The 26,688-nt window shown below is 38.2% G+C and overlaps 1 protein-coding gene across 3 annotated transcripts in view; it reads right to left on the reverse strand.

Annotated features, from left to right (window-relative positions):
• Window positions 1-26,688, reverse strand: part of GRID2 (glutamate ionotropic receptor delta type subunit 2) — a 1,637,701-nt gene that overhangs the window by 676,165 nt on the left and 934,848 nt on the right. For all 3 annotated transcript variants that reach the window (XM_045284270.1, XM_045284271.1, XM_004703263.4), the window contains exons 7-8: window positions 19,137-19,298; window positions 3,992-4,111 (exon numbers count right to left, since the gene is read on the reverse strand). In XM_045284270.1, the coding sequence (XP_045140205.1) occupies window positions 3,992-4,111; window positions 19,137-19,298 (282 nt within the window). The remainder of the gene's footprint in view (window positions 1-3,991; window positions 4,112-19,136; window positions 19,299-26,688) is intronic.

Here is a 26,688-nt window from a genome sequence, read left to right on the forward strand (position 1 = left end):
TGAGGGGTTGTTGCATAAATTTGAATAACAGGTATGTAATAATTGGATTTTTTTAGATGGGTATAGTTATTATCCTATCACAGACAGCACTGTAACCTAAGACAGATCTTTAAATACCCCTTTTAAAGCCAAATCTAATGCATTCTTCATGACTGTATCATTCCTGGCATAGTAAACTATATGATTTTCTAATTCAAAATAACAAGGTAATGGCAAACCAAGCAATTTTAATACAAATGACAGAAATATAGATAAATGTAAATATGCTTTAAGCTCCATGATTCAGCACTTCCTTAATCTAATTAAATGTAATAAAAAAGAAAACATATATTTAGTAATGAAATGATTTTCTTTGAAATTGCTTTTAATTCAGGGATGTCTACTATTTTTACTTCCATTTAAGATTATGCAAGGGATCCTAGTTAGCACCAAAGAGTAATAAAAGGTATAATTATTAAAAAGACTGGGCAAAAGTCATAATTAATAATAGATAATATGTGTAATATATAGAAAATTTACAAGAACATGTAGAAAATTTATTATAATTAAAAATTCCAGCAATAAAATTGTATATAAAATCATCATATGTGTAAAATAGTCTTCTCTCATATCAACAAAAATCAGAAAATTAAAAGTTAAAAGATACCAGGCTATCCTCACCTAATAGAATATGACCTAGTGATCCATGACAATATGGATCTTTCTAGAAATATATGCCACACACGAAGGAGCAAGTTCTACTTTAAAGATTTAACTAATCTTCATTGTTAAGAAAGGGAATAAAATGGTTGTTAAATCATGGAAACCCATTGCACACTTGAAATCTGTGTTTTATCATAACAAATTGTTTTATATCAATAAGATAGGTGATTAGGTTATTATAAGAAAGAAGCTGCACTCTTTTCTCACATCTTATATTAAAAAGCCTTTTAGGTCAATTAAAATCTCACATCAAGACCAACCATTAGAGCGTGTGGAGCACACTATGGTCATGACTTAAGGGATGGAGGTGAGTTTCCTAAATAGAGACAATAGTCCTATGGAAAGATGTCCATAACTCAACTACATTAAAATTACTATACAAATACAAAGAAATTTTACAGAGAATAAAATAATGTTTATAACAAAATTAAGTAACAAAAAACTAGACTATATGCATCACTTCCATAATCAAATAAAAACAAATGAACATCTTAATAGGCAAAGTGTTAAAAGATCTGAGTTCACAACTCATTCAAAAATCAGTCTGAGGAGCCAAAAAAGAGAAAGGTTTCAGAGCCATTTTGTTTTGTTTGTTTGTATTTGTTCAATTATCAGGGTGTATTTCAGAGGTGTTATGTCATTGCAGTTCAACATCTTGATGTTGTGCTATATGTTTTTCTCTCTGTCGGTATATGAAACCCAGGATTGATGAGCCTATAGGGCAGAAGGAGAATAAGGGTTTTTTGGTTTGGGAGGCAGGAAGTCCAGTGATGGTGGGTGTGACAATGTCTAGAGTCCACAGGAAGAAAAAGAATGTTCGGAAACTGACTGAGTAGCATTTCTGCAATTCTATTTGATGTGATTGAACTATGGAATGACAGGATATATGTATTAGCTCCCAATGAATACTAATTAAAAACAAAAAGAGCATCATGCTGCTGCTGACTAATGGAACTCCCGTAGGCACAGTAGAACTGCCCTGTGTGTCCTGAGAGTGTGACTCCTCTTTCATGGCGGGAAGCCTCACTCTTCTTCCACGGAGATGCAGTGGCTCTGTGCCCCTCCAGGGCTCCGCTCCTCATCGCTCTGGAGTGTGAATTGATAAACTCCTATGAAAATGGCTTGGATAGTTTCCAGCCAAGTTCAGTGGACACTTTCCAATAAACTCTTAAATAGACAAAGTAGAGAAATGCATGCAAAGATGCAAGAATGTGTACCCAAGTTATATGCTTAGGAATTCTTCTGTATTATAACAACATGCTTATAGTGGTCTCAATAATGTACAAACATGGGGTGGATTTTGAGACATTCACATAAGAGTAAAAAAAAAAGCACTGCCATTGAATAAACTTAACCACATCTAACAACAAGAATGAATAACACAAATAGTGCTGAATCAAATCATCAAGAAAATTGAATATATGCATACATAGTCTATATATGCTTATATAGCATACACATTTAATGTTCATTAAGTGATACTAAGTTTACTCATAAATTGAAATATAGACAAAACTCAATTATACTATTTAAGGATATAGAAAAAGTTATATATATTTAATCATGTATAAATTATAATGTTATATATATATATATATATATATACTTTATATATAAAATTCAGAAATATGGTTACACTACTGAGAAGGGGGTTCAGGCACATAATCAAAAGAAGCATCTAAGGGTTTTTAGAGTACTTGACATGCTCTATTTCTGGAATATGATTTTGCCTTTAAAATAATTAACTGAACTATCCATGTGCTTCATGCAGTTTTCAGTCTTTTGCTATTCACATTACACATCAAAATTGTTTTAACCTCCCTACTCCCTATGTTCGGAGATACATTTGTTTTCTTTTGTGGTTAGGAATAATTTCTCCCTTTGTGCTATTCTGGTAGCCTATATCTCAGCACTGAAAAGACACTCACTGAAGACATTGACCCTCCATGCAGTAAACACTACTGTGGCAGTTACATAATCTACTGTCAACTTGAGCGATGGGGTGGCATCTAGCTTGTCGATCAGGTCGCAGTTTGATGACCTCCTTTGGAGGCACTACAGAGATAAATAGGTCACTGCTGTTGAGACCCTCAGAGAGCTGCAGGAGGCACATGGAGACCTGTCCCAGCAGTGAGATGCTCCCATTGCCACTGGATTCAAAAGACCTACCCACTAGCCTGTGATCTTCCTGCATTCAGCATCACTGCATGTGCTGAGTGAGTCTAAAGAGGAATTTATGGACTGGCATCAGAAACATGGGCTAATATTTGAATTATGGATTTGATCTGGACTAGGTTGGGATGTTTTCTCAATATACAATTGCTCTTTTATATAAATCTCTTTCTTTTACACATAAGAGTATCTATGAATTTGTTTCTCTAGTCAACCCCAACTAACACAGAGTTGTAGGCTCTGTATGCATTCTCAATTACTTTAGATTTTTCACTCTCAAAAATATATATAAAGTGGCAAGTGCAAACCATAGAAAAGTCATTCCTCTAGCATTTTTTATATTTCTCCTTGGGAAAGTCATTGCCCTGGTATTTCATGAAACATCTTTTATAGGAGCTCAGTTAGCAACTTCGTACATATGATCCCTAGTATATAACAAGAGTTCTTTTTTTGCAGACCATTTTCTACTTATTACCTGACATATATAGGAGTTAAGATACTGAAATGTCACATTTTATAGACTTTCTTTCTACTCTATGAAACTTATCCAAATTCTTAATCTAAATTTGTACACGGTACAAGTTTTTCTCACACCCATACCTTCTACAAATATAAACCTCACTATTTTACAAATTACAATCAATAATGACTCATAGGTGATGCCACTTCTCTCTACAACCAACAAATTATATTTTTCTTATGAAATTATTCTGACAAATGTAATTTATAGCATCACAGTTTTGTTGTTGTTAAGTGCCTTGGAGTCAGTTTCTACACAAAGCACAACACAGCACTGTCTGTCCCTGTGCCGACTTCCTAGTCGTTGCCATAATTCAGCCCATTTTTTGCTGCCTCTGTGTTAACCCATCTCATTGAAGACCATCCTTTTATTCAGTTATTTTTTGGCTGATTCCCTGCCTGATCAAGCTCAATGCCCTTTTCCTGGGCATTTAGCAGGACTCAAATATCAACCTATTTTGGGGGGGGGGGTCTCACTTCTTCCTCTTTCAAACTTCAGCATTAATGTGTACTCTGATCATATTCTATGGAGAATAATCAAGCAAAACCATAAATGCCATAGAGATTATAAAGCATTGATCAGTGTCTCTGGTCTTACTTTTCGAACACCTCGGCCAAGTTCTTCTCCATAGTTGGTTCCAAGGATTTCAAAGTGAACATTGGGGTTTCCTCCATTTTCTCCAAATTCTAGCTCTCCAGTCAATCCATTAACACCTCCCTAATGGATGGAGAAAAATAAGAGAAAAAACAACAATTCAATATTTCAGAATTAAGAAAATATGTAGCTATGTAAAACATGTTTAGTCATTCCACTTCTGTCATATTAATTTAAGTTTATAGTTATTAATGAAATTTTTATGTACACAGCTTAAACGGGAGCACACTTGAAAGTATTTTTGATGATCACGTAAACCAATATTATTCTTTCATAGGCAAAGAAATTTAAAATGACTGCTCAACATGGCACCGTGTTAGAGCTGAAAGTCTATTTCCAGCATTTTTTCCCCGCTCCATACTATTCTTAGGGGCTTAGCTACATGAATCAGGGGAAAAAGAAGCTTCCAGAATACACAAAATCTAATTTGGAAAAGAGTTTTGACAATATTTTTCTCTGCAACACTATTCTACTCAAATTTTATCTAAAATAATTTTGGAAATCTTAACATCTGTGATTTCTAAATTAAAGACTTATTTTTTGTTTTTCTTTAAATATTTCCCCCCGCAAAAACCCCTCCAAATTAGACTTGAAATCTGTTTGACTTTTAAATGGTAGTGCTAGCAGTTGAGATTCATTGAGAATTTCCAAGCTTCATCTTCCATTCAACATGACAGATGTTCATTTCCCAACAGATGGCAATGTAGGTCATACTTCTCTCTTTCTTGTTTACCATTTCTTTCTCGGTTTAGTTTATAAGCTTTCATATTATTTATGATTTTACAAATGAAAGTCACTTTTTGAGTCATGTCGATAGTACACTAACATATAATTCAGGCTTGATATTGACATTTATTTGGAAATAATTATCCTGTTTGGTTAATTGATTCAATTTTCAACTCTATGATTTTGATACTTAGATATTTCTTACTTGCCATAACCTCTAACTCAGTTTCTTAACTTTTTTGGCAGGCTCTATGATGTATGCTTTTTCCTGGCTTATCTCAGTTTTATACCTGTCACAGTTTTGATGCTAAATTTATAATAGGCATTCAAAGAATCATTGTTGAATGATGCTTTACTATCCTAGTCATTTAATTAAATATTTTATGTATTTTTTTAATTGTTATAATCAACAGAAATATTTCTCTATCCAGATTTTCTAATAAGCTGGTCTCTCATTTATTACTAATTTTAATGATAAAATAAATTGTTTTTGAGATATCTATAATATATATACACACATATATTTATACATATATATGAAAAGGCAGTCAAGAGCATGGGTTTTATAGTCAAATTCTCTAGGTTGAATTATTGGCATCAGAATTTACTAGGAGTGTATGCAGGTAAGTTATTTCCAGTTTTCTATGTCTCGACTTTGAAATCTGTAAAATAGGGCAAATAATAATATCTAATCCAAAAGATTATTATGAGTCTCATTATAAATAATGCAGGCAAGGCACAAAGAAGAGTACTTGGTGTTGGGTACCAAATTTAATCGCTATTAATATCATCATCATTAAAATCAAATCCACTATCATCAAATTGGTTCTCATTCTTAGTGATTCAACAAGACAGAGTAGATTTGCTCCATAGAGTTACTGAGGCTGCACATCTTTCCAGCACCTGACTGCCTCATCTTTCTGCCTCAAGGTAGCTGGGAGATTTCAACCATTGACTTTCCAATTTGAAAGAATTTCTAATTCTCAAAATAGGAGACATGCTCCTGATTTTTTAAATTCAAAGTTTAATGCAAGTCACACAATTTTATTACACAATTGAGCATTTAGGTAATTGTGGAATACTTTTGTAATTTCAACTCCATTACAAGGGTGATTTCAAATATGCATGGGAAAATTGTACTAAAAGATGACAGCATTTTCCAGAGAAATTTTGAAGCTCCCTTCTACATTTTATTGATTAGTCCTTGGAGTAATGTTTTAAAGCTGTTAATCTATGATCTGTTCACTGTTTTACTGGTGTGCTGGGGCTGGGAGGAGGAGGAGGATACCGTCTAAGGAAAAGAAAAGAATATGGAAAAATGTGTCTAGGGTGAGAAATTTAGAAGTTGGCATACAGAAACTTTATTTTATGAATCAAAGTCTTTGTGGGTCAAAATCAACTTGAAGGTATTGGATTTTAAGTTGGTTTAATGGTGCTGTGAGTTAAGTGTTTGCTAACAACAAGGCTGCTTGTTCAAATCCAACAGCTGCTCCATGGGAGAAAGATGAGGCTGTCTGCTCCCTTATGGATTTATAGAATAAGAAACCCTATACATTTTGGAAGGGTTAAAAATGGAGTTGTTTCATAGCATAAATCCTGTCAGTTATATGAGCTAAACCTGACAAGCCTTCCTTTGAAAGTCCAATATGAAAAGAGAAGGCTCAGTGAACCATTCAATGTGTTTTATTATCTCTCTCCTTTGTTCTTCTTTATTTTATCCATCTTCTATGGGGGTGAGATAATCTCTTCTTGCAACTCAATTTGTGTGCTAGTTCAGCAGCAACATCTCAAAGCAAGGAAATATTACTTAATGTTTTAAATATGGAAGTAAGTAGAGTGGATCTTATTATTAATATTTCTACGTGTCAAAAAGTATGGGCTTTTGACAAATTTAGTTTATATTACGATACCTAAGTTTAAACTATTGATCTTCAAAAATCCTTTTCTAAGAGCTTTTGCTTTGTCCTCTGTCGCACAGTGTTGCCAGTTTTATCTGATTAGAATCTTAAATATCTGTATCAGGACTTCATTTGTTGAAAACAAGAGTCGAGATATTGCATATGACTCGAATTGTTAGATTGTAAAAATTGTAGACCGCTGAACATTCTAAACATTTGAGCAGCAGGCAGCTTGGAGCTATGTTATTGTTTCTGACCAATGTTCCCATGGCCATTCTGTCCAACATCTCTCCCTAGTATAGTTCACTTACACAGCATGAGCTCCAAACCCAAGACAATTACTGGAAGGAAGGGATCTAGAATTTTGCTGATTTACTATGACTTCCATTTACCTTCTTACATTTTGACTTTGTGAGTTATCATTTTTCTTGCATATTTCTAATGAGCTTTTAGCATGCAGGATCAGTGAAACCTTTAATCATGAAGAAATAAAGCATGTCTAAGAGTTCAGTTTTTCATACAAATAAACCCTTTAGTTGAAGGCTTTTCTTATCTGACCCAGCTGTCACCTCTCTGATTTCTGATTGCCACAGAACCTTCTAGTGCTTTTTTAGATTTTGAAAATCTATTCTCAGATCTACCCTGAAAACAGAGCCTTGGTGAAAATGCTTGCTGAATGGATGGTGAAAAATGATCATTATCTTTGTGTGCAAAAGTTGTTTGTTTTTTTTAATCACCTGATGCAACAGATTCTCAACAAAGTGAGCTAATGGAACATTGATAGTATGAGTAATACATAAAAATCATATCTAAATGTCTTTAAATTGACAGTAAAAATCACTACCATTTTCATTCTTTTTAAAATAGAAAGCAGAATTGGTTTGAATTTCATCCTACCCTCTCTGTAAAAATTGTATTAGGCAGCAGATGTACAGAGCAGATGAGAAGAAAAATAAAAATTGGAGTATCATCGACTGGGATTAATTTACTACTGGGACATCCTATTGTGAAAATGCAAACATTTTTTGCTCTTCAATGGATATGAACAACTGGACAAAAAGAAGATAAATAAATGAGGATTTTATTAATTGCTCATGATGCTGACTGTTCTTTTCCTGTGTGAAAACAAAAAGTGACTTTGAGATACTTCTGAGATCGTATGGAACATCACCTACTTATGGTGCTCCCTAACTCCTTATACATATTCTCAGGCTCCTTGCAACTTGCAGATATGCTTGGTGACCAAGGACACCTTGTTAAATAAGCATGAGCCAGCAAGGCAGTGAACGCACTGGGGGACGCCAGGCTCAGCAGAATATCCTCAAGTTCCCACGTTTCAGCAGAGTTAGTTTCAGAGAAAAAACAAAAATCCATGCCAAAAAGAAATGTTACATTTTCCACCCAAGAAACAAGTATGGTGGATTGATAAGTGCCAGGATACATGAACCAATAAGCAAAAGCTTTATTTGTGTGACATTTATAGTAAAAATTAATTGTCATTGAACAATTACATATGTGTGTGTGCACAGATACATCCAAACCCCCAAACAATCCACTATTGCCATCGAATTGACTCCAACTCACGATGGCCTCTTTAGGGTTTCCGAGATTGTAAATTTTCTCCCCGCAACTTGAAATGTCAATCTCGTGGTTGGCAGGCCAATGCTTAACCCACAGCACCACCAGGGTTCCCTGCATATTTACACACATGTAAATCCACATTTATAGCTACAAATTGAAGTGCTCATCATAGAGACTGACTTTTGAATCCTAATAGCAAGTTGAGATATAATAGGCTATTGCTAGTATAATGGCTATATTATCTGCATCTTTGCTAGAAACTGAGGCCAAGATGAGTAATTAATTGAGGAATCTAAACTGAATTTTCCATCTGTACCTCATGCTTTTTCTCCTAGAATATGTAAATTGTGTATGCAACCCAACATAAGCAAATCACAGCGGGTTTCTAAAAATATTTTGGTTGAACTGAATTACATAAAACTTTAACTTCATTTCTTGCACTCGATGATTCAAACGCCCTTAGGTTGGAATGCACATTGATGAGTCCACAAGGAAACCATTTCAGACAATAAATTGCATTTTGAAAAAGTTGTGTTTTGCACGCATCTTTATGAAAAGGGTGTCTGCTATTCCACGTCACTGCCATTTCTGCTAAATCAGATTAGGCTTCCGAAAATTCCCTCTCCCTCATTACTTCTTGGGCAGATTTTTAAGTTCTGAATTGTAAATAGGGGCATGAGACAAAAGGCCAAGTAATATTTTTTCTATTCCTTTCAGTCCACTATTGTAAGACATATACAGCTATACAAGTTATTTTTGTCTCATTAGAAAACTAGGATTAACATTTTATTTTTTTCCTCTTCCACTCTTCCATCACCTACATTTCTCTCAAAAGTATCTACTTCTCGTTAACCCCAGGGATCATGCTCTTCTCTGGGCACCTTCTCAGAGGAGCTCAGCCTCTTGGGCAGTGTGCTCTTTCTCATCCCGCCTGTCCCGTGGTCAGCAGGCCAATTGTGAGGCTGACGTGAGCCTGTGCAGCGTTTCATTCCATTTTGAGTGGGTTCAACCTGGGTTGAACCGACACGATGGCATCTAACAACAGCAGCACCGGCAATCCTCCTCCGAAGGCAGCTGCAGAATGGATTCGCCATTCAACTGCCACAGGTGCATCTGATTTTAGTCACACATGCTGTGGTTGTTACACATGCTGTGGGTGTCAACTTGCAAAGTAGTGGAATCTAGGTGTCAATCAGGTTGCAACTAGGTGACCCCATTGGGAGGCGCCATGGAGATAAATAGCTCACTGGAGGCCAGCTACACTCTCACTGCTTACTCCTTGGGAGACATTTCTGCAGACAAGACACATGGAGATACGCTCAAGTCCTGGAGCTGGGGGAGCCACGAAGACCCCTGTCAGTGTTGAGATGTTTCCTGTGCTACTGGATCCACAAGACTTCCCACCCAAGGGCCTGTGATCTTCCTGCATTTGGCATCATTGCATGTGTTGTGTGAGTCTCAAGAGGAACTCATGGGTGAATATTGGGCTTATGGCCTAATATTGAACTCATGGACTTGATCTGGACTGCGCTGGGATGTTTTATGGATGCATAATTGCTTCTTGATATAAAGTTCTCTCTTATACACATGAGTGTCTCTGAATTTGTTTCTCTAGCCTACCTGGACTAAAACACATGCCATGTTTAAACATTTTTAGTGGCATAATTTTACTTCTTAGAGAAAGTTTGGGAACCTTAACCTAGCTTACAAAACCCTGTATGATCATTTCTTTACCTACCTGTCCCATCTGCTTCTCTACACTCTTGCTGTGGTAGCCATCCTTGTCTTATGTCTGATGTTTACATGCCGGACTCTCCCTTGCCTCCATGCCTAACAATCTATTCTTTCTGCATGAAATTTTCTACCCTCTCATGTCTTGGCTGCTGCCTACTCATCCTGAAGGTCTCTGCGAGTGTCACTCTTACGATCAAATCAACCCTCTCATCACATGTTTCCACAACAGCTGGTGCGTCCCCTTTTGAAGAAATAATCACACTTGTAATTATTTTTGATCTTTCTGTTTTCCTCCATATTTTGTGGCTTCCTAGTTTAGCATATGGCCATATACAATAAATATTTGTGGAAGGAATACCATTATAAGAATTAGAATCCTTTTAAAATTTCTGCCATTTCTAAGAAGATTCTCTGGTTTTGACCTAAAACACATTCGAGTGTTTAAACATATATAAATATTTGAGCTACTGCCACACACATTGATAGTTTCTACTTTCCTTAAAGGAAATAGAAATTGATCAATAAAGCCAGGAGCCAGAGTATTTGATAAACCAAAACTAAACGCACGGCCATCCAGCAGATTGGGACCCATAGTGATCCTATAGGACCGAGTAGAATGGCTCCTGTGTGTTCCCTGGACTGAACAGCTTAGGGGAGTGGAAACTTCATCTTTCTAACCTTGCTGGTCACAGCCCAAGGAGTATTCCAAGTAAGCCCCCAGGGGCCCTGGGCGTATTGGATAAGGATCTATTCAATCTTCCCTGATTTAGAAAAGAGTCAGTAGTTTTATGTTGAATCCCATTGTGATCGTTATGTTGTAGTTGCCTAATGTTTTATATTGAAGAAAAAGTTTTTATAAAACTCATCTCTGATTTCTTTCATACGCAAGTTTAATCATCCTTTTCTGTCTTTCATTTACTTACTAACTCAAAAACCTTCTTTCCCTCAATCCCTTTTCAGTCTAACGAGCTCATATTTCTCCCTGAATTTTGTGCATGCTGGTATATTACTCAACTATTGCTATTGCACACTGATTTATTTCAATAACTATATGAGCTACTTTGTTCTAATGACTGAAGATATCCTCCTCACATAGGTTTATATAGAAAAGCCTGGTGGTCTCGTGAGTTCTGAGCCGGACTACAAGGTCAGCAGTTAAAACCCACTGGCCACTTCTCAGAAGAACGATAAGCCTTTTGGCTCCTGTCAAGATGTACAACCCTGGAAGCCCACCGTGGCATTGCTACTTGGGCTTAGAGGGTCTCTTTGAGTTGAAATGGACTCAATGGCTGTGAGCCTGAGAACACTGTCTGCTTTCAACTTCCTATTACGATGTTATTATCAGTGCCATGATCATCGTTCTAATCTGTTTTCCCTGCCAGGAGGGAGCCCTGCGGTGAAGACTTGTTCGTGTGCAGGACGTTTCCAGGAGTGCTCCTGAGAACACTATCATAAAGCTGTGAGAATGAAAAGACTGGGTGGAGGGAGGGGCAAATGGTGATGCAAATGCCAGAGCGGCTTCTGGCATCCCATGTGGTGCTCCACAGCAACAATAAGCCCTCAGGATTGTCCTGACTGAGGCCCAATATTTGGGTCTTTGCAACGATGTGGTGACCAGTCGTTAGAGGCATATTATTCAAAGGAAGTCGGTATTCTATTGGGTGGGGCAACTCTGTTCTACTAGAACAGTTCCTGGAGAAAGGCTTAACCATGCACCTTAATCCTTAAGCAAAGATCAGCGTGTATATGAACCCAACACATTATACTCTTATCTAAGATTCCACAGAATTAGTGAACCACCTGCTCTCTCTCTCTCCACACACACGCGCGAACAGAGTGCTGTAGACAGTGGTGGGAGTAAGCTGGTTTGCACCAGTTTGGCAGAATCAATACCCTATTTTTGTTGCGTTTGGAGAACCGATGATTAAAATGGCACTTGTAATCAAGGTTTTCTCTAAAGTGGTTGGGAGGCCGAGCAGCCACTCAATGTGGAAATCAAAATTTACCTTCCTTACTCTTTTTAAAGTTCACCTGCGCAACAGTGTATTCTAAGCACTTGTTGTAATATTCATTCTGTAAAAAACTAGAGAAAACTATGCTTGTAATAATTATTTATTCTTTTCAAAAATATTGTTCTACTTTTGATGAAATACTACATTTTTATTACTTGCGTTTGTTACTTCAGTAAACAAACATTGAACCTAAAGAGAAAAAGTGCCAACCAGAGGATGACTTGTTATCATTTGTTTCAGCTTTGTGTGTGCCCCAAATGCCCACAGGACATTGTGAGTGAATTATGCAATTCCTAAAAGTGTTTAAAGAGCTAGCAATATGGTCAGAACAATTGCTGTATATTCAGCAAAAACCGAAAGGGGCTTTTCAAAGATGAACATAATATGTTCAGAGAAGTCACCTGTTTCTAATGCGTCACACACAATGACTATTGTCTTATATGCATACTGGTAAAGGAATGGGATCCTACTTCTACCATGAAAAGATGGTTGAAGATAAACCGTACAGCTGTGGATGCTCCGTTAAAAGTAAAGACTACTGCAAATGAGGAGGCTAAGCAAGAAGCAGTTTGGAAACATCTTAGATAACAGTTTTATTGCTTTTGCCAGGTATTAGTGTTTTTTCATTTATATTTTAAAACTTACAATCTAGTTTTGTATGTCCCTGTTATTGGTCTTATTTAAGAATTAACTACATGAATTAATCAACTAACTTTCAGTATATCTTTTTTTATACTTAAAACCATCATTGGGGCAGCAAACAGTTGCTAAATTATTTGAATCCTACCACTGTACACACACACACAAAATACACACACATATGTATATGTATATATATGCTACATTTAAATTCTAAATTGCCGATACACTTAAGGACTAAATTCCTTTTTGGGCAATCCTATACATAATTTGCATAATGCATTCCACAGCTTTGACATTTGATGAGTATGTGTTAAAATATAGATGAGGAAAGGCTGAAATTGTTAGTAATTTCATGTTCCTTGGTTCCATAATCAACACTCCTGGAAACAGCAGTCATGAAATCCAACAACACACTGCACGTGGCCCATCTGCTGCACATGAACCCTGTTACACAGTGAAGAGCAGAGATGTCGCTTTGAGGACTAAGGTGCCCAGGGTCCGGTCCACAGTATTTTTCATCACCTGAATACGTGTGAATAGAGAAGACCACAGAAAAGGTGCTGGTAAAGAATCTTGAAAATTCTGCGGACTGTCAAAAGAACAAACGCATTGGACTTGGAAGAAGCACAGTGGGATGTTCCTTTGAAGCCCGAGAGGTCCGCTCCTGGGCAAGGACGCTGTGTTCGATAGGGCATCCGTGACAAAGAAGAAGCCCACCAAGGAAATGAATGGACACGGCCGCTACAAAGAGCTCAGAAATCACAACCCTTGTGAGAATGGCAGAGGATGGGGCAGTGTTTCATCCTCTTGTGCACAGGTGTGTTAGGAGGCAGAAGTGACTCAATGACACCTGCGGTGGAGGGAAATTTCTTAATATGGTTCTTCTACCTAACCTCTGTAATTCTCATCAAATGATAGGGCGGGGCTATATGGAGGGTGTGTACCACTAACAAAGGGGCTTGACCAGTTCTCATTACCACCCCCTGGCCATAAGGATGAACCATCTTTGAAGAAACAAAGGAAGGAGAAGCCCTGAGAACCTTAGAAGAGCAAGTTTAAGCTCTCAGTCTGAAGTGGTGGAGGCCACAGAGACCAGATGTTTCATAGACTGCGGCGCAGAGACTCAAAGGAGCAGCACTGAGACTATGGGATACCTGCTCCTTATCTGCTCTGAGATGATGGAATTTTATGATGAAGAGACACACAGGGTGGCTTCCTGGCCCATGGAGGCAAAGGCAAAGGGATCATGTGGCTGAGAGGTTGATACTAGAAAGATATAGTTAAAGTTTATTGTGCCAACCTGGCCGATAAACACATGTGGGGTTAATTGAAGGGTGGAGAGATAAATGGCTCAGTGAGTCTCGCTTTTCTAGTTCTTGGGTCTCTTGCTTTCTGATGGTCGGACCAGGGTGCAGCTGCCTTAGCCAGTTCCCTGCTTCAGCTGGCAAGGCCCCCTTCCTGCAAGACATCCCCGAGGAGAAACCACATAGCTCTACCCCGATGCAGCCCTGGGTGCTAGAGCAGGGGTGGAGACCCCTGCCAGCGCTGAGATGCTTACACATTCACTGACTCGGCTTTCCTCCTGCAGTCGCCATCATTGGGTGTGTTTCGTGAGATGGAGGGGGACTTTGTGGATTGGTGTCAGCCATGGGTTAATGTTGGACTTGTGGGCTTGGGCAGCACTGGGTTGGGATGTTTTCTTGATGTGCACTTATGCTTTATATAAAACTCTCTCTTATACATATAAGTTTCTGTGGATTTGTTTCTCTAAAGTACTCTGACTAACACAGAGAGAGAGCGTCTACTACTGGCTGAGGAGAACAATGACTATCCTTGCTGCTTCTGACTCTTCTGACTTGTGGTAACTTTCCTAATAAGCCCCCCCCCTAATTGTAAGTATTGTCTGTGAGTTCTGTGTGGCCATTGCGATGAATTCTTGAATCCAGTATGGCTGTAGAGTGGTGTGGGAGGATAGACTGGTGTCAGGCTAGGTAACGATCGGAGTGTGGATGTTGGCCTTACCCCTGTCTTATGACAACAGAAAGTCAGAGGAGGTAAGATATGGCTCTCCATTGCCACTGACGGCAGCAACTAACAACAACAAAACAGAAAGAATGGAATGAATGAAGTAAATCCTGGAAATAGTTCAATCTTAAGAATATTAATATTGAGGGAAAGGGAAGAACAATTGCTACCATCTGATCAGAAAGCAATTCTGTAATTAACAACATCTGTCCATTTTGCACAGAAGCATCCTGAGCCTGTGGGTTAGATGTTGAGCTGCTAACTATGAGGTTGGTGGTTCAACCCATCAGCAACCTCGAGGGAGAACGATAAAGGCACCTGCACTTTAAAGATATACCGCCTTGAAACACACAGTCACAACCAACTCGTTGGCAACGGGTTTGGTTCGAGGTGTCTGAATCCATGTGGCATGGGTCTGACACCATACGATGACCTGCACAAGAGAAAGTAGGTCCTCACAGATCACATTCATGCCTAAGTAACCAAGGGAACCATTTTCAACTGGTGGTTCTGAGGCTCAATTATGGTGGGAGTCTATTTGTTGACACCCATTCCCATTATCCTCTTGACGTGTCCAGTTTTATTTATTGTACATATTTAGCTACCAAAGTTTGAAAGCCCATGCTAGGGTCGGTAATATCAGAAGCATAAAAATGCCATCCCAAATTATATATTACAAGCAAATGTAGCTTCTCACAGTAAGCTAAACTTTTAAAACAGAAACATCAAACTAAAGTTTAGATATTATTTACATTATGTCCTAATGCATTTATTATCATAGTTTCTCAGTGTGTGTTTTCTTTAGCCATTTCATTTTAACAGTGAATAAAAGCTACTGGGAAGGGCAATGATGGCATGGTGCAAGAATAATAGAGAATCCGAAGTCTGAAATTGGTACTTAAAACTAATTAGCTAAATACCCACCAATAAGCCTTCTCATTTTTATTTTTGAGGCTCAGTTTTCTCCACCTTAAACATTGAAAGAATGGGTTGCGTACCCTGCTTTTTAAAGACGGAATACTCCACAACTGCAATCGAGTCGATTCTGACTGACAGCTACCCGAGAGGACCGAGTAGATCGTCCCCCATAGATTAGAACTCTCTACAGGAGAGAAAGCTTCACCTTTCTCCCTCAGAACAGCTTCTGATTTTGAACTTACCTTCATATATTCTTTCAAAAGGTATCATTTGGGCTGAAGATACAGGACACATAACTAAAAGTCCTCCCCAAATATTTTATGGTTGTGATGAAACTATTCTTACTATACATTTTCCACTAACACTTTTTATATTGAATTTATGCATGAGAAATATCTGTGAGCTATGGCATCTTGCCTTCCCTCCTATTGATAATTCTTACTAAATAAGTGTCTCTTATGCAACCTCCCAAACTATGATTCAGTGTCTGTGAGAAAGCTTCAGAAGAATACATTTATTCAGGTTCTTGTATCCTAGCCAAACCACAAATTAATAAATTGGCAGAATCAGAATCATGTTCAACAACCTCCCTAGGATTCATACCTGCCAGCTTTCTACAAAGATAAAGCCTGAGGATTTTGGCAACGCCTTGAGTTTCGAGTTGGCATATGCATTTTTCATTTGAAAAAATGTTCGCTGCCAGTTTATCCAATGTATTTCATTCCCAAGTACTTCTCTTGACTAGAGTCTAAACTCTCATCAAAGTGATTCTTTGGCAACGAGGAATCAGTACCAAGGAAAATCTAGGGTGTTTGCCATTTGAAATATTTTGTTGCTCTCACTTGCCCCAGCATTTTTTTGGAGACCATTTTGAATTTTAAATGTTTAGCTAACTCTCTGCCTTATTAGAATACTTTCGCTTTCATCCGATGAGCTATCTTGCTTCCCATTTCAGTGGAGAAAGGCAAACACATTCAGTGAGAAAAAGGATTGGTAAAATAAAGAACACGGACTTCCAAATGGCTGTCTCCATTGAGTAAAGGGTACAGGGGCAATTTGTTTGTTTTATTAATAATTTCATTCTAGATCCAAGAAGCGGTGCAAGACAAACGAAAAATGCCAGCAAGGATGACAAGCCAAAGAGGCGAATAAACTGCAGCAGAATGTTTATAGCATGGAGAGGAGCTACATAACATAAGCTCCCTGCTGGGAGTGGAGCAGATAGCTAAGCCAAACCAGGTCACAGCCAGGCTAAACAACAGGATGGCACTGGAGAAGAATGCCATCAAGTGCCCCAACGGTTTCACAGATGGCATGGAAGGGCCCACATGGCCCACCTCACACCCCATTGCTGTGAGGCTGGGTTCAAACATGCCTCCACCCACCTTCTGTTTGACCCTCGTCTGACCACAGCCATTGCTCCCGTGGCACCCCACTTCTCTGCTGGTCTGACAATGTGCTGCTATAGCTATACCGACCTCACAGACTAAACTTACAATTCAGTAGGGTTATATTGGGCTGCTCATGGAAATATCAATGGCTGGGAACCACCAACCCCTGTGTGGAAGAAAAATGAGGCTTTCTAGTCCTGTAAACAGTTCCAGTGTCAGAAACCCGCAGGAGCACCTTTCCCCTGTCCTGTCGGGTGGCCATGAAGTGGAAGCCACTCAAAGGCAGTGACTTGGTGTTTTCCTAGGGGAAGTTAACAGAATACCACAAGCCAGGATTAGTGAAAGGTCCACAACAGTACTTCTCTTCAGCCAGTAAGTCGCCTAATCTCTCTAGGCCTTAATTTTCACGCACAGGATCCCTTTATTTCTGCCCCTGGGGGCCAGGAGGTCACCCTATTGCTCTGCCTCATAGTACCGTAGTCTCCAAGCTGCTTTTCTGTCTCACGGCCTCCACGAGGCGTCTCGGGTCCTGCTCGGGTGCCTGCGTCTCTTCTGCTTCAGACAGAGACGTGGAAGCTGCATTACTTGTAGCTCCTCTTCTAATGGTCTTGAGCCATCTTTCTCTCTGCCTCGGCTGCCAAGATGGCTCCTCCTTCTAGCCAGGGGATTTGTAAGTAAAATGGAGCAATCCTCTTCATTCGTGTCAAAAAACCCCAAAAACAAACCCACTAAACCCACTGTCAGCAAATCAGTGTCGACTCACAGCGACCCTACAGGACAGGGTAGAACTGCCCCTGTGAGTTTCCGAGACTGTAACTCTTTACAGGAGTGGGGAGTCTCATTTTTCTCATGCAGAGAGGCTGCTTGTTTGGAACTTGTGACCTTGAAAATTGCAGCCCAATCCTTAACTATTACGCTACCAGGTCTCCTATTACACCGCCCCCCTATTTTCAAAGCCCCACCCAATCATCTTGTGGGCTCTGAAGAGACGTGGATAGAAGAGCCATGTCAATAAATTTCACCCTAGGGCTTAAATGATTCATCTTGCATTCTATCTAATATTTCATTAACTATTTATGAATCCTAATATCTTTGTTGCAAGAAAACATTAAAGACCACCAAAGCTAATATTTTCACTTATGTAACTAATGAAAAGCCAAGTCTAAGGTTAGTTTTTTAAGTGTCGACTTGTTTAAAAAATAAAAATCTGCTTTGTAAGAGGCATCAAAATATTTTGAGAATCTCTATTCCTGATGATATCATCAAAGACATTTCAAATCGTTCAGTCATCAATCTTATACTTGTGTAAACATCCCCGTACAAATAAATACCAGTGTCAATATGTCAGAATAAAACTGTTCGCCAGCAGGGCTTTAATGGCTGATTGTCCAGAAGCAGATCTTGAGAATCTTCGGAGGAGGAACTTCAGGAAGTGTCAAACCTCGAACACTTTCATTAGCTCCCAAATGAATAAACCTCTTGTACCACTTAGGAATTGAACAAATAATTACCAAACCCCACACCATTCCACTTGCTATCCAGCTGACTCCTCTGACCTTTTCCAGTTCCGAGGAGAACTGTGCTCTCGGAGGTTTTCGGGACGGTCACCTTTAGGTAGCAGATCTCTAGGACTTTCTTTTGAGACACCCCAGAGTAGGTTTGAGCACCAACCTTTTGGTTCGAAGTCCAGTGCTTAACCATCTGTACCTCTGAGGGACTTCTGACACATGCATTAGGACTTAAATTTGTACATCTGTATATGGCTAATAAGGAGCCCCGGTGGCACAGCGGCTTATACATTGGACAGTTACCTGCAAAGTGGGTAGTTGCAAACCACTAGCTGCTCTGGAGAGAAAGATGAGGCTGTCCACTCCCTTGAAGGTTTGCAGTCTCAGAAACCCACAGGGGAAGTTCAACTCCACTCTGAGAGTCGGAATGAACTCCATGTCACTGAGTTTGAGTTATGGATATGACCATCTGACTTGTTAAAAACACTGTATCTCCCCATCACACTGACATTGGTGTGTCTGTGTGCAAGTGATTTGAACTCTTAGCAATAATACATTTGAAAAAATCCTTCTGCGTCTCCTTTCCCCACATGGTCATTGACTGTGTCGTCCGTATAGGAAAAGGAGGCAGTGGAGCTGCAACCAGAAGTTACCTTCTTGATGGTGTCCAGCATGGATCGTCCTCCTTGCCAGGGCTTGGAGTTCTTCCGGATACATGACAGACTTGCCATGCTGTGCCACTTCCGGTCCTCCAGTTTCTTATGAAAAGCATTAGCCAGCAGGAGCACTGTGTCATATATGTAAAGGTTTGAAATCTGAAAAGGTAGCAGACAGCAACCATTAGAATCATTGGCGCCACCGCCAAGAATGAGGAGCAACTGTCAGCTCAACTGATTTCATTCATGTCATAGATTTCCAGTTTAGTGGGTTATTTATTAAGCAGAACTTTTCTTTTTAATTTCATTTCTCAGGCAATTCTGCTATTGGGAATGGAGTCTTGTCTGATTGTATGCTTCAATTGCTTTTTCAGCTTATTTAGGTGAGAGAGAAGATAAAAAATAAAAGTTTCCACAGAGGCAATGTTGTTAGTGTCAGACCTTAGAAAATCACTGCTCCTTATTTCTTTCTGAGGAGCTGAGGATCTAAGGGTTTAAGATTGGAAGGGCAAACTGAATAATACATTCTGTGAATATGTCAAGTTTTTGCATCTAGTTATTCAGATGGAGAAATACCAACTCAATCTTACATATGAGTCTCAAGGGTACACACATAAAAAGGAAGCAGCCATCTGTGTATACATTTATATCTGTGTAGATTCAGTAATGAAATAATGAAATGAAGCAGCACCATTCATAAACAATTCAATGATCATGGATTTACATAAAACATATAGGTATACACACACAGTGCAGTATCCTAATATGACAAATAATATAAACTACTAACGGTATGTGTTATATCAATGCTCTTTTTCTTCCAAAGTAACCACATGATTATCTTTTTTCCATATACATGGCAACATGAATTACAGGCAATTTTAGGCAACGTCCATTGCTCTTATATGGGTCAGTCTTGCCAGAACTAGTAGTTACATTGTCAATTAATTACAAAAGATGGTTATTTTCAAAGAAAATAGAAATGATAAACCATATATACCATGAGATAAGCCAGGTCAATTTAAAAAAGCTATTAAATTTAATATTACCTCTATAAAATAAAGTTTAAATAAGTAAAAAGGTAAGTAATAAAGGAAAAAGATGAGGAAATCATTGGCGCTGTGAATGTTTATTCCATTGGAAAGTATTTATGTACATTTTCTCAGGGCTTGGAAAGAGCCTATTTATCATAGCTTTTCTAGAAAACAGAGGGAAGAAAATATCCAACTGTCTTTGGTTATAATTAATCGTGAAGGAGATGCAAACATCATCTGCCTGCATCAACCAATGGTTCTACACTTCATCTCGGGGATAATGGGCAGGGAAATGAAGAGCCTGATTCTTTGAGCAGCTGTTGATCAGAACTCCCCAACCGCTCCTTGGGAGTTTTTGTATACCGTGCAGGTACATTTGGAATCATGTGGTACATTGTTTCATGTTTATCATCCAGGAACTATTGAAGAGACATTGAACACTCCTACACATTATGTGGAAATTCAGTTTGTTCTCCTCTCTCATCACCCAGGTCCTCTGCCAGTAAACTACTAGTGGGTCTCTCTCAACTCAGTGCCATCAGGCTGATTCTGACTCATTACCGATGTGTAAGTGATAACTGTGGCACCAGTGCTCCTATTAGAGCAGCGGTTCTCAACCTGTGGGTCATGACCCCTTTGGGGTTCGAACGACCCTTTTAGGGGGGGGTCGCCCGATTTATAACAGTAGCAAACTTACAGTTATGAAGTAACAATGAAAGCAATGTTATGGTTGGAGCGTCACCACAACATGAGGAACTGTATTAAAAGGTACGGCATTAGGAAGGTTGAGGACCACTGTACTAGAGGGCTAATTTCTCTTTTGGTCCCTGTGAACCTTATGTTGATGTGTATTATTATCAAGAAACAACTTAGCCCACTTTGAGTCATGTCATTTATGTTTTTAAGAGTCACAGTGACCAAAGGTGCTGCTGAAATGTTGAGCTAAGGTCAACGGACGTGTAACAGAAAGGCAACAGCCACGTACATCTACCGCTACTCTATAAAGTCGTACTTTCCAAAGTTGTGAGGTGTCACTGAGTGGGTTCCAATTCCTATCAGCCGCGTGGACGACACAGTGAGCTGCTGACAAACTCTGCTCTGTCTTCCCAGGGCTCTAGGGTCCCCCATTGTTGCAGCCACTGTCACTTCACCTCGCAGCGGTCTTTCAAAATAAACACCGTTAACATCAAAGGCAATGTCACGGATAGAAAAATAAATCTTTAGAAACATTCATTTAGTACTGATCTGAGGTCCCACAAATTTCTAATAAGAATATAAACAAAGTTCAGCTATCACGAATAGTGTTATTAGCTTTTAGATTAGCATGTATAGAAACATACTCTAATAGTTGTAATAATAATCCTCATCACATAATTCCCAACTTTTTTCCTTCTTACTCAGATGTTAATTATAGTTTCACAATATATGCAAAACATGAGAAGCCCAGTTTCACCAATTTATAGAATATTCAATAGTTTATATACTCAGTTGATGATAATAGTTGCTCAGTCCTTACATCACTATTAATTTTAAATTACTATTAATTTTGGAAGTTGTTTCGGTAGTGTTAAGAATACACATCATGAAAGCTATAAAGGCATGAGAGACAAAGATTGAGTTATAGACAAAAGCAATATTCTATATCAAAATTTAGCATTATTTTTAACAAAATCTTTTGTCAGCTGTGAGAACACATTCGAGTGTAAATGCCTTAAGCTTCCAAGACTGAAGACACAGGAGAGTTTTTATTACCCTTATTATTTTGATTGCATCTCAACTGAAGTGAACATCACAATCCTATGGGAAGATTTAAAAATATAGAGATTCCCTTTCCCTACACCAGTTAGTGACTTTGAAGAGGGAAGTCACGATTCTGTCTTTTAGTATTTTTTAATTTAATGTTTCTCGATGATTCTTATGCAGTGACCCAGGAGAGTTCCTGTGAGATCTTTGAAAATCACTGATTCATAGAAATGAAATAAATTATATTGGGTTCCAACTTGAAATGTCTAACATTTTGTTTGACAGGTAGTATTTGCCGGCAGAATGCATTAGGAGGCTAGATGTAACCATGTTTATACATAGGTGCCTTGGTGATGTGCTGTAGTGAGTTATGTCATAGGCTACTGCATCTGACACTAGCTCAGCAGTTCAAACCACCAGTTGTTCCTTGGGATAAATATAAGACTTTCTACTCTGCAAAAGGTTTACAGTGCCAGACACCCTCCGGGGCCCTTCTACGCTGTCCTGCGGGGCTACTCTGAGTCGGAACCGATGCAGTACCACTGGTGACGTCCTGAGTTTTATATTAGTTCACATTCCTTATAGTCTCTCTCTCTATCAGGATATTTTCTTGTTCCTTTATCTATTTTTTATTTTTCCAATCAATTAAATAAAAGTAAATTTACAAAAGAAACACTCTGAAATACTATAGCCATGAAGTCACAATACTAACCTGTGTTGAGTGGTAGTATACCCTACATTAATATCTCAATTTCAAATCTTTGATTTTGTTTTTGGGGAATGTAATGAAATATTTATTGACATAAGGGCCAATAACTTAAAGAAACAAGATTTGAGATGCTATTGTCTCATCAGTAAAATAACTGATGTCGAGATTCTGTTTCCTATTCAATAAAACTGGGACTCAAACACTAGGGCTACCATTTGTCTATACAATTGTTGCATTGTGGTGGCTTATGTGCTACTGTGATGCTGGACGCTATCCTACTGATCTTTTAAATGTTGGCAGGGTCACTTATGGTGAAAAACTAGTTTCAGCGGAGCTTCCACACTAAGAGTAAGAAGAGGGAAGAGGTGGTCCACTTCTTAAAAAATAAGCACTGAACATATTTTAAATAGTAACAGATCATAAGTACTGATACAGTGGCAGAAGTCAAACCCTCAGGTTGGAACACCCAAACCAAACCCGAGTCGACTAGAAATTAGAACATCCCTACATAGGATTATGAGGCCTTGTAAACGTTATGGGATTGGACAAAAGAGATTTCTTCTGCGGAGCAGCTGGTGGTTTGATTAGTTGACCCTGCCATTAGTAGTCCAACATTTACCCAACAACTCCACCAGGGTAGGTTGGAAGGCAAACAAAATACAGCTAGGGAAGTGTTGTCTTCTCAAAGTAGATTCAATCCTAATAACTTGGAAGGAGCTAAGCTTTCAGGACATTCATTTTCTGATGTGGCACAATTCAAAATGAGAAGCAGCTGCAAATATCCATTCATAATTGGAACCCGAGACACTCATTAATAATGAAATTGTGAAGTATGAACCCAGAAAAAACAGAAGTTGTCAAAAATGAAATGGAATGTCTAAAGATGGTTAGCCTAAGAATTGGTGAGAGGCAATGCATAGGTCATGGTTACTTGGAATCAGGTGATCCTGTGTCCATTATGCCTGGAGACATCCCTTGATGAGGAATGGCATCACGACCACCCTCTGTAAAGAACATTTCACCCTTTGCAAAGAACATTTATTCTGAAGTAAAATGAGGTCAGTGTTAGGATAGGGAAGACCAGTTAACACAACTCTTATTCAAATTCATACATTAAATACTAACACCAGAGATGAAGAAACCAAAGGCAATTATCAAATTCTTCAGATGGTTGAACAAACATGCGATCGAGATGCACTCATAATGAGCAGGATTAGAAATGTGAGAATTAGAAACAAATAAGAAGGACCAGCAACTGTAAAATATGATGATGGTAATAAAACCTATGACTGACATTGCATAATACAAATTTGTAAGACCAGCGATTTAGTCATTGTGAATATCTTTTTTGTTGTCTGGGAAAAACAAACCATGAGGCACTGTTGGCACAGTGGGTTACGGATTGGACTGCTAACTTGAAGGTCAGCAGTTTGAAACCATGAGCCATTCAGGGAAGAACGATGAGGCTTTCTATTCTAACAAAGAGTTACAATCTTGGAAACCCACAGAAGCAGTTTTGCTCTATCACAATGGGTCAATCTGAGTCAGAGTAGACTAGATTGAAATGTGATGAGTGCTGATGCCTATGTGTATATCACTTGATGAAATACACTAAATGGTATAAAATTGACCAAATTGTGGAAAGTTACCTTAGAGAAACTTAAAATTTTCCATCAGAATGAGGTCACCATCCCACTGCAGAAAAGATCATCAATTTCTTAATATACAAGTACAAATTGAAGCTTAACAAAATTAAAACAGGTCCAGATGAACCCAAATACAACTTTGAATACGGTGCCCCTGAATTTAGAATACATCTTGAAAAATAGACTTGGTGCATGGAATACTAATGGATCAAGACCCGATTAGTGGTGGGATGTCATCAACGGCATCACAGATCCGCAAAGCAAAACTCATTTAAAAGGCTGGAGGGAAAGCAAAGGTTTACATGGACGTCGAGATATCAGAAGAGATTCTGAAACTTGTTCTCACATGTAGAATAGCTGAAGCAAAAAGATTAAGTGATGAAATAAAAAGCTGAACAGAATATTTCAGAGGGAAGTTCAAGAAGAGCAAGTATTATAATGAAATATGCAAATACTTGGAGGTATAAAATATAAAAGGAAGATATCAAAGAAGTCAAAGGGTAAATACTGAATGCTACGGTAAGCATCAAAAGAAGGTGGGAAGACCAACGTCACTCTACCAAAAACAACTGGTTGATGCTCAACCATTTCATAAGGATCAAGGACATGATCACGTAGTGATGGTATTGAAGGTGGAAGTCCAAACTGTACTGGGAGCAATGCCCAAACACACGACCTGAAGAACGGGCATAACACCAATAGACATGTCCACAAATGAGTGCAGCACTTGTGGGGCTGACTTGTCTATGGGAAGAAATTGAAAACCTTTCTATCACATTAAATTACTATCTGTAGGCATGAGACGTCTTCACATAGCCCCACTATAACGTTTTCACTCTTCTTTTCTTGATCATTTGGATTGCATGTATTGGATTTCAATTTTAGGTCTGACATGAGTCATATTTATAGGACAGTTTTTCTCCTGAATCTGCATCATGATTCCCTTCTGAATTGTAAAACATACAGCTGTCTCTTGTTATCATCGCCTACATTACTGTTTTAAGATTTGCAAGTTGAGTGGGTGAGTTTCCTTTTGGGAATTTCCTCTCTCCCAAGTTGTTACACTGTGGTGACTTAGTAATCAGGATGTAATCCAACATAGCATTTTGTCCTGTTACTTTCTATGAATTCACTGAGATAAATGTTCTCCAAGACAGGCTGATACACCAAAAACTCTACTGGTAATCAAACAATTTAAATTCAAGAGTTTTGACTTGTAACTCTTACTTACATAAATCTTGACTTATAAAATTTATGTTAGGTTTATTTTATAGATTATATACTTATTCAAACTCTATCACTTATAAGAGGGATGTTAATGTGTAATAAACCCTCAAAGAACAGTACGTGCTCTGTTTTCTCCCATGTGTGGGCTTGCGTGGGAAGAAGGCTAGAGAAGCTGATTGGAAAATAGAAATGGATCTTCCCAACCTTAGCAAAGAGGGAGAACTGTGTGGGTAAATGATAATCCATGAAAAAAGTAAAAGCTCATTTAGCATATAGATGTTGAAAGATTACCTTTCTAAATAGGAGCAATTTTTATCATATCACTTATTCATCTAGTATTACTGGAGAGAAAGACAAGTCCACCTAGGGTCATATTTCAAAACTAATTAAACCAAACATCTCCGAGTACTAAATTATTTTCTATCCTAAGCTTTTAAAAGAATATATATATGGTTTCTTGATTTTTAATTTGACCAGAAATGAATCTTAATCTTTATGTACAGGTCAAAGTTTGTGTATAAATTATAACATTTCTAGCATACTTGTTTATATGCAATTGATAACCTTACTACGAAGATATTTGAGTTATTTAATTTGATTTATATACATTTTCTGTCTTTTCTTGCTCGAGAGTGTTGAGTTGTAGTCAATGTATATTGTCCTTTTAGCCATAATTTCCTATATGATATAATTATGGCCTCTAAACCAGTGGCTCTAATCTTATTTTGGAGAGAGCTGCTATGATGCTAACGAACAGGATAAGGGTAGGATGAAGACTTGGCTTTAGTAGATGGTGTGAACCAAGCCGTACACTTTGTTTCCTTGGAGGCATTCAGACTCTACCTTAGCAGAAGGTATGATTTAAGACACTGTCATTTATTTTCATTGGATGGTGTATATATACTAGTATCAATGTGTAGGGTTTTTTTTGTGATTAAGCAGAAAATGTTTATTTGAAGGATATTCTCAGAAAGTGAAAAGTTAATTGAACCAATAGGAGAAGGTATTTGCAAACCACATACTTGATAATGGTATAGTATCCAAAATATATAAGGAAATATTACAATTCTTTTTTTTTTGATTGATACATTTTTCTATTTAGTTTTTTTTAATCGTTTTATTAGGGGCTCATACAACTCTTATCACAATCCATACATACATCAATTGTGTAAAGCGCATTTGTACATTAA

Source organism: Echinops telfairi, unplaced genomic scaffold (assembly GCF_000313985.2).
Source record: "Echinops telfairi isolate 266 unplaced genomic scaffold, ASM31398v2 ScPeMD7_7468;HRSCAF=8506_0, whole genome shotgun sequence".
NCBI classification, from domain to species: Eukaryota; Metazoa; Chordata; class Mammalia; order Afrosoricida; family Tenrecidae; genus Echinops; species Echinops telfairi.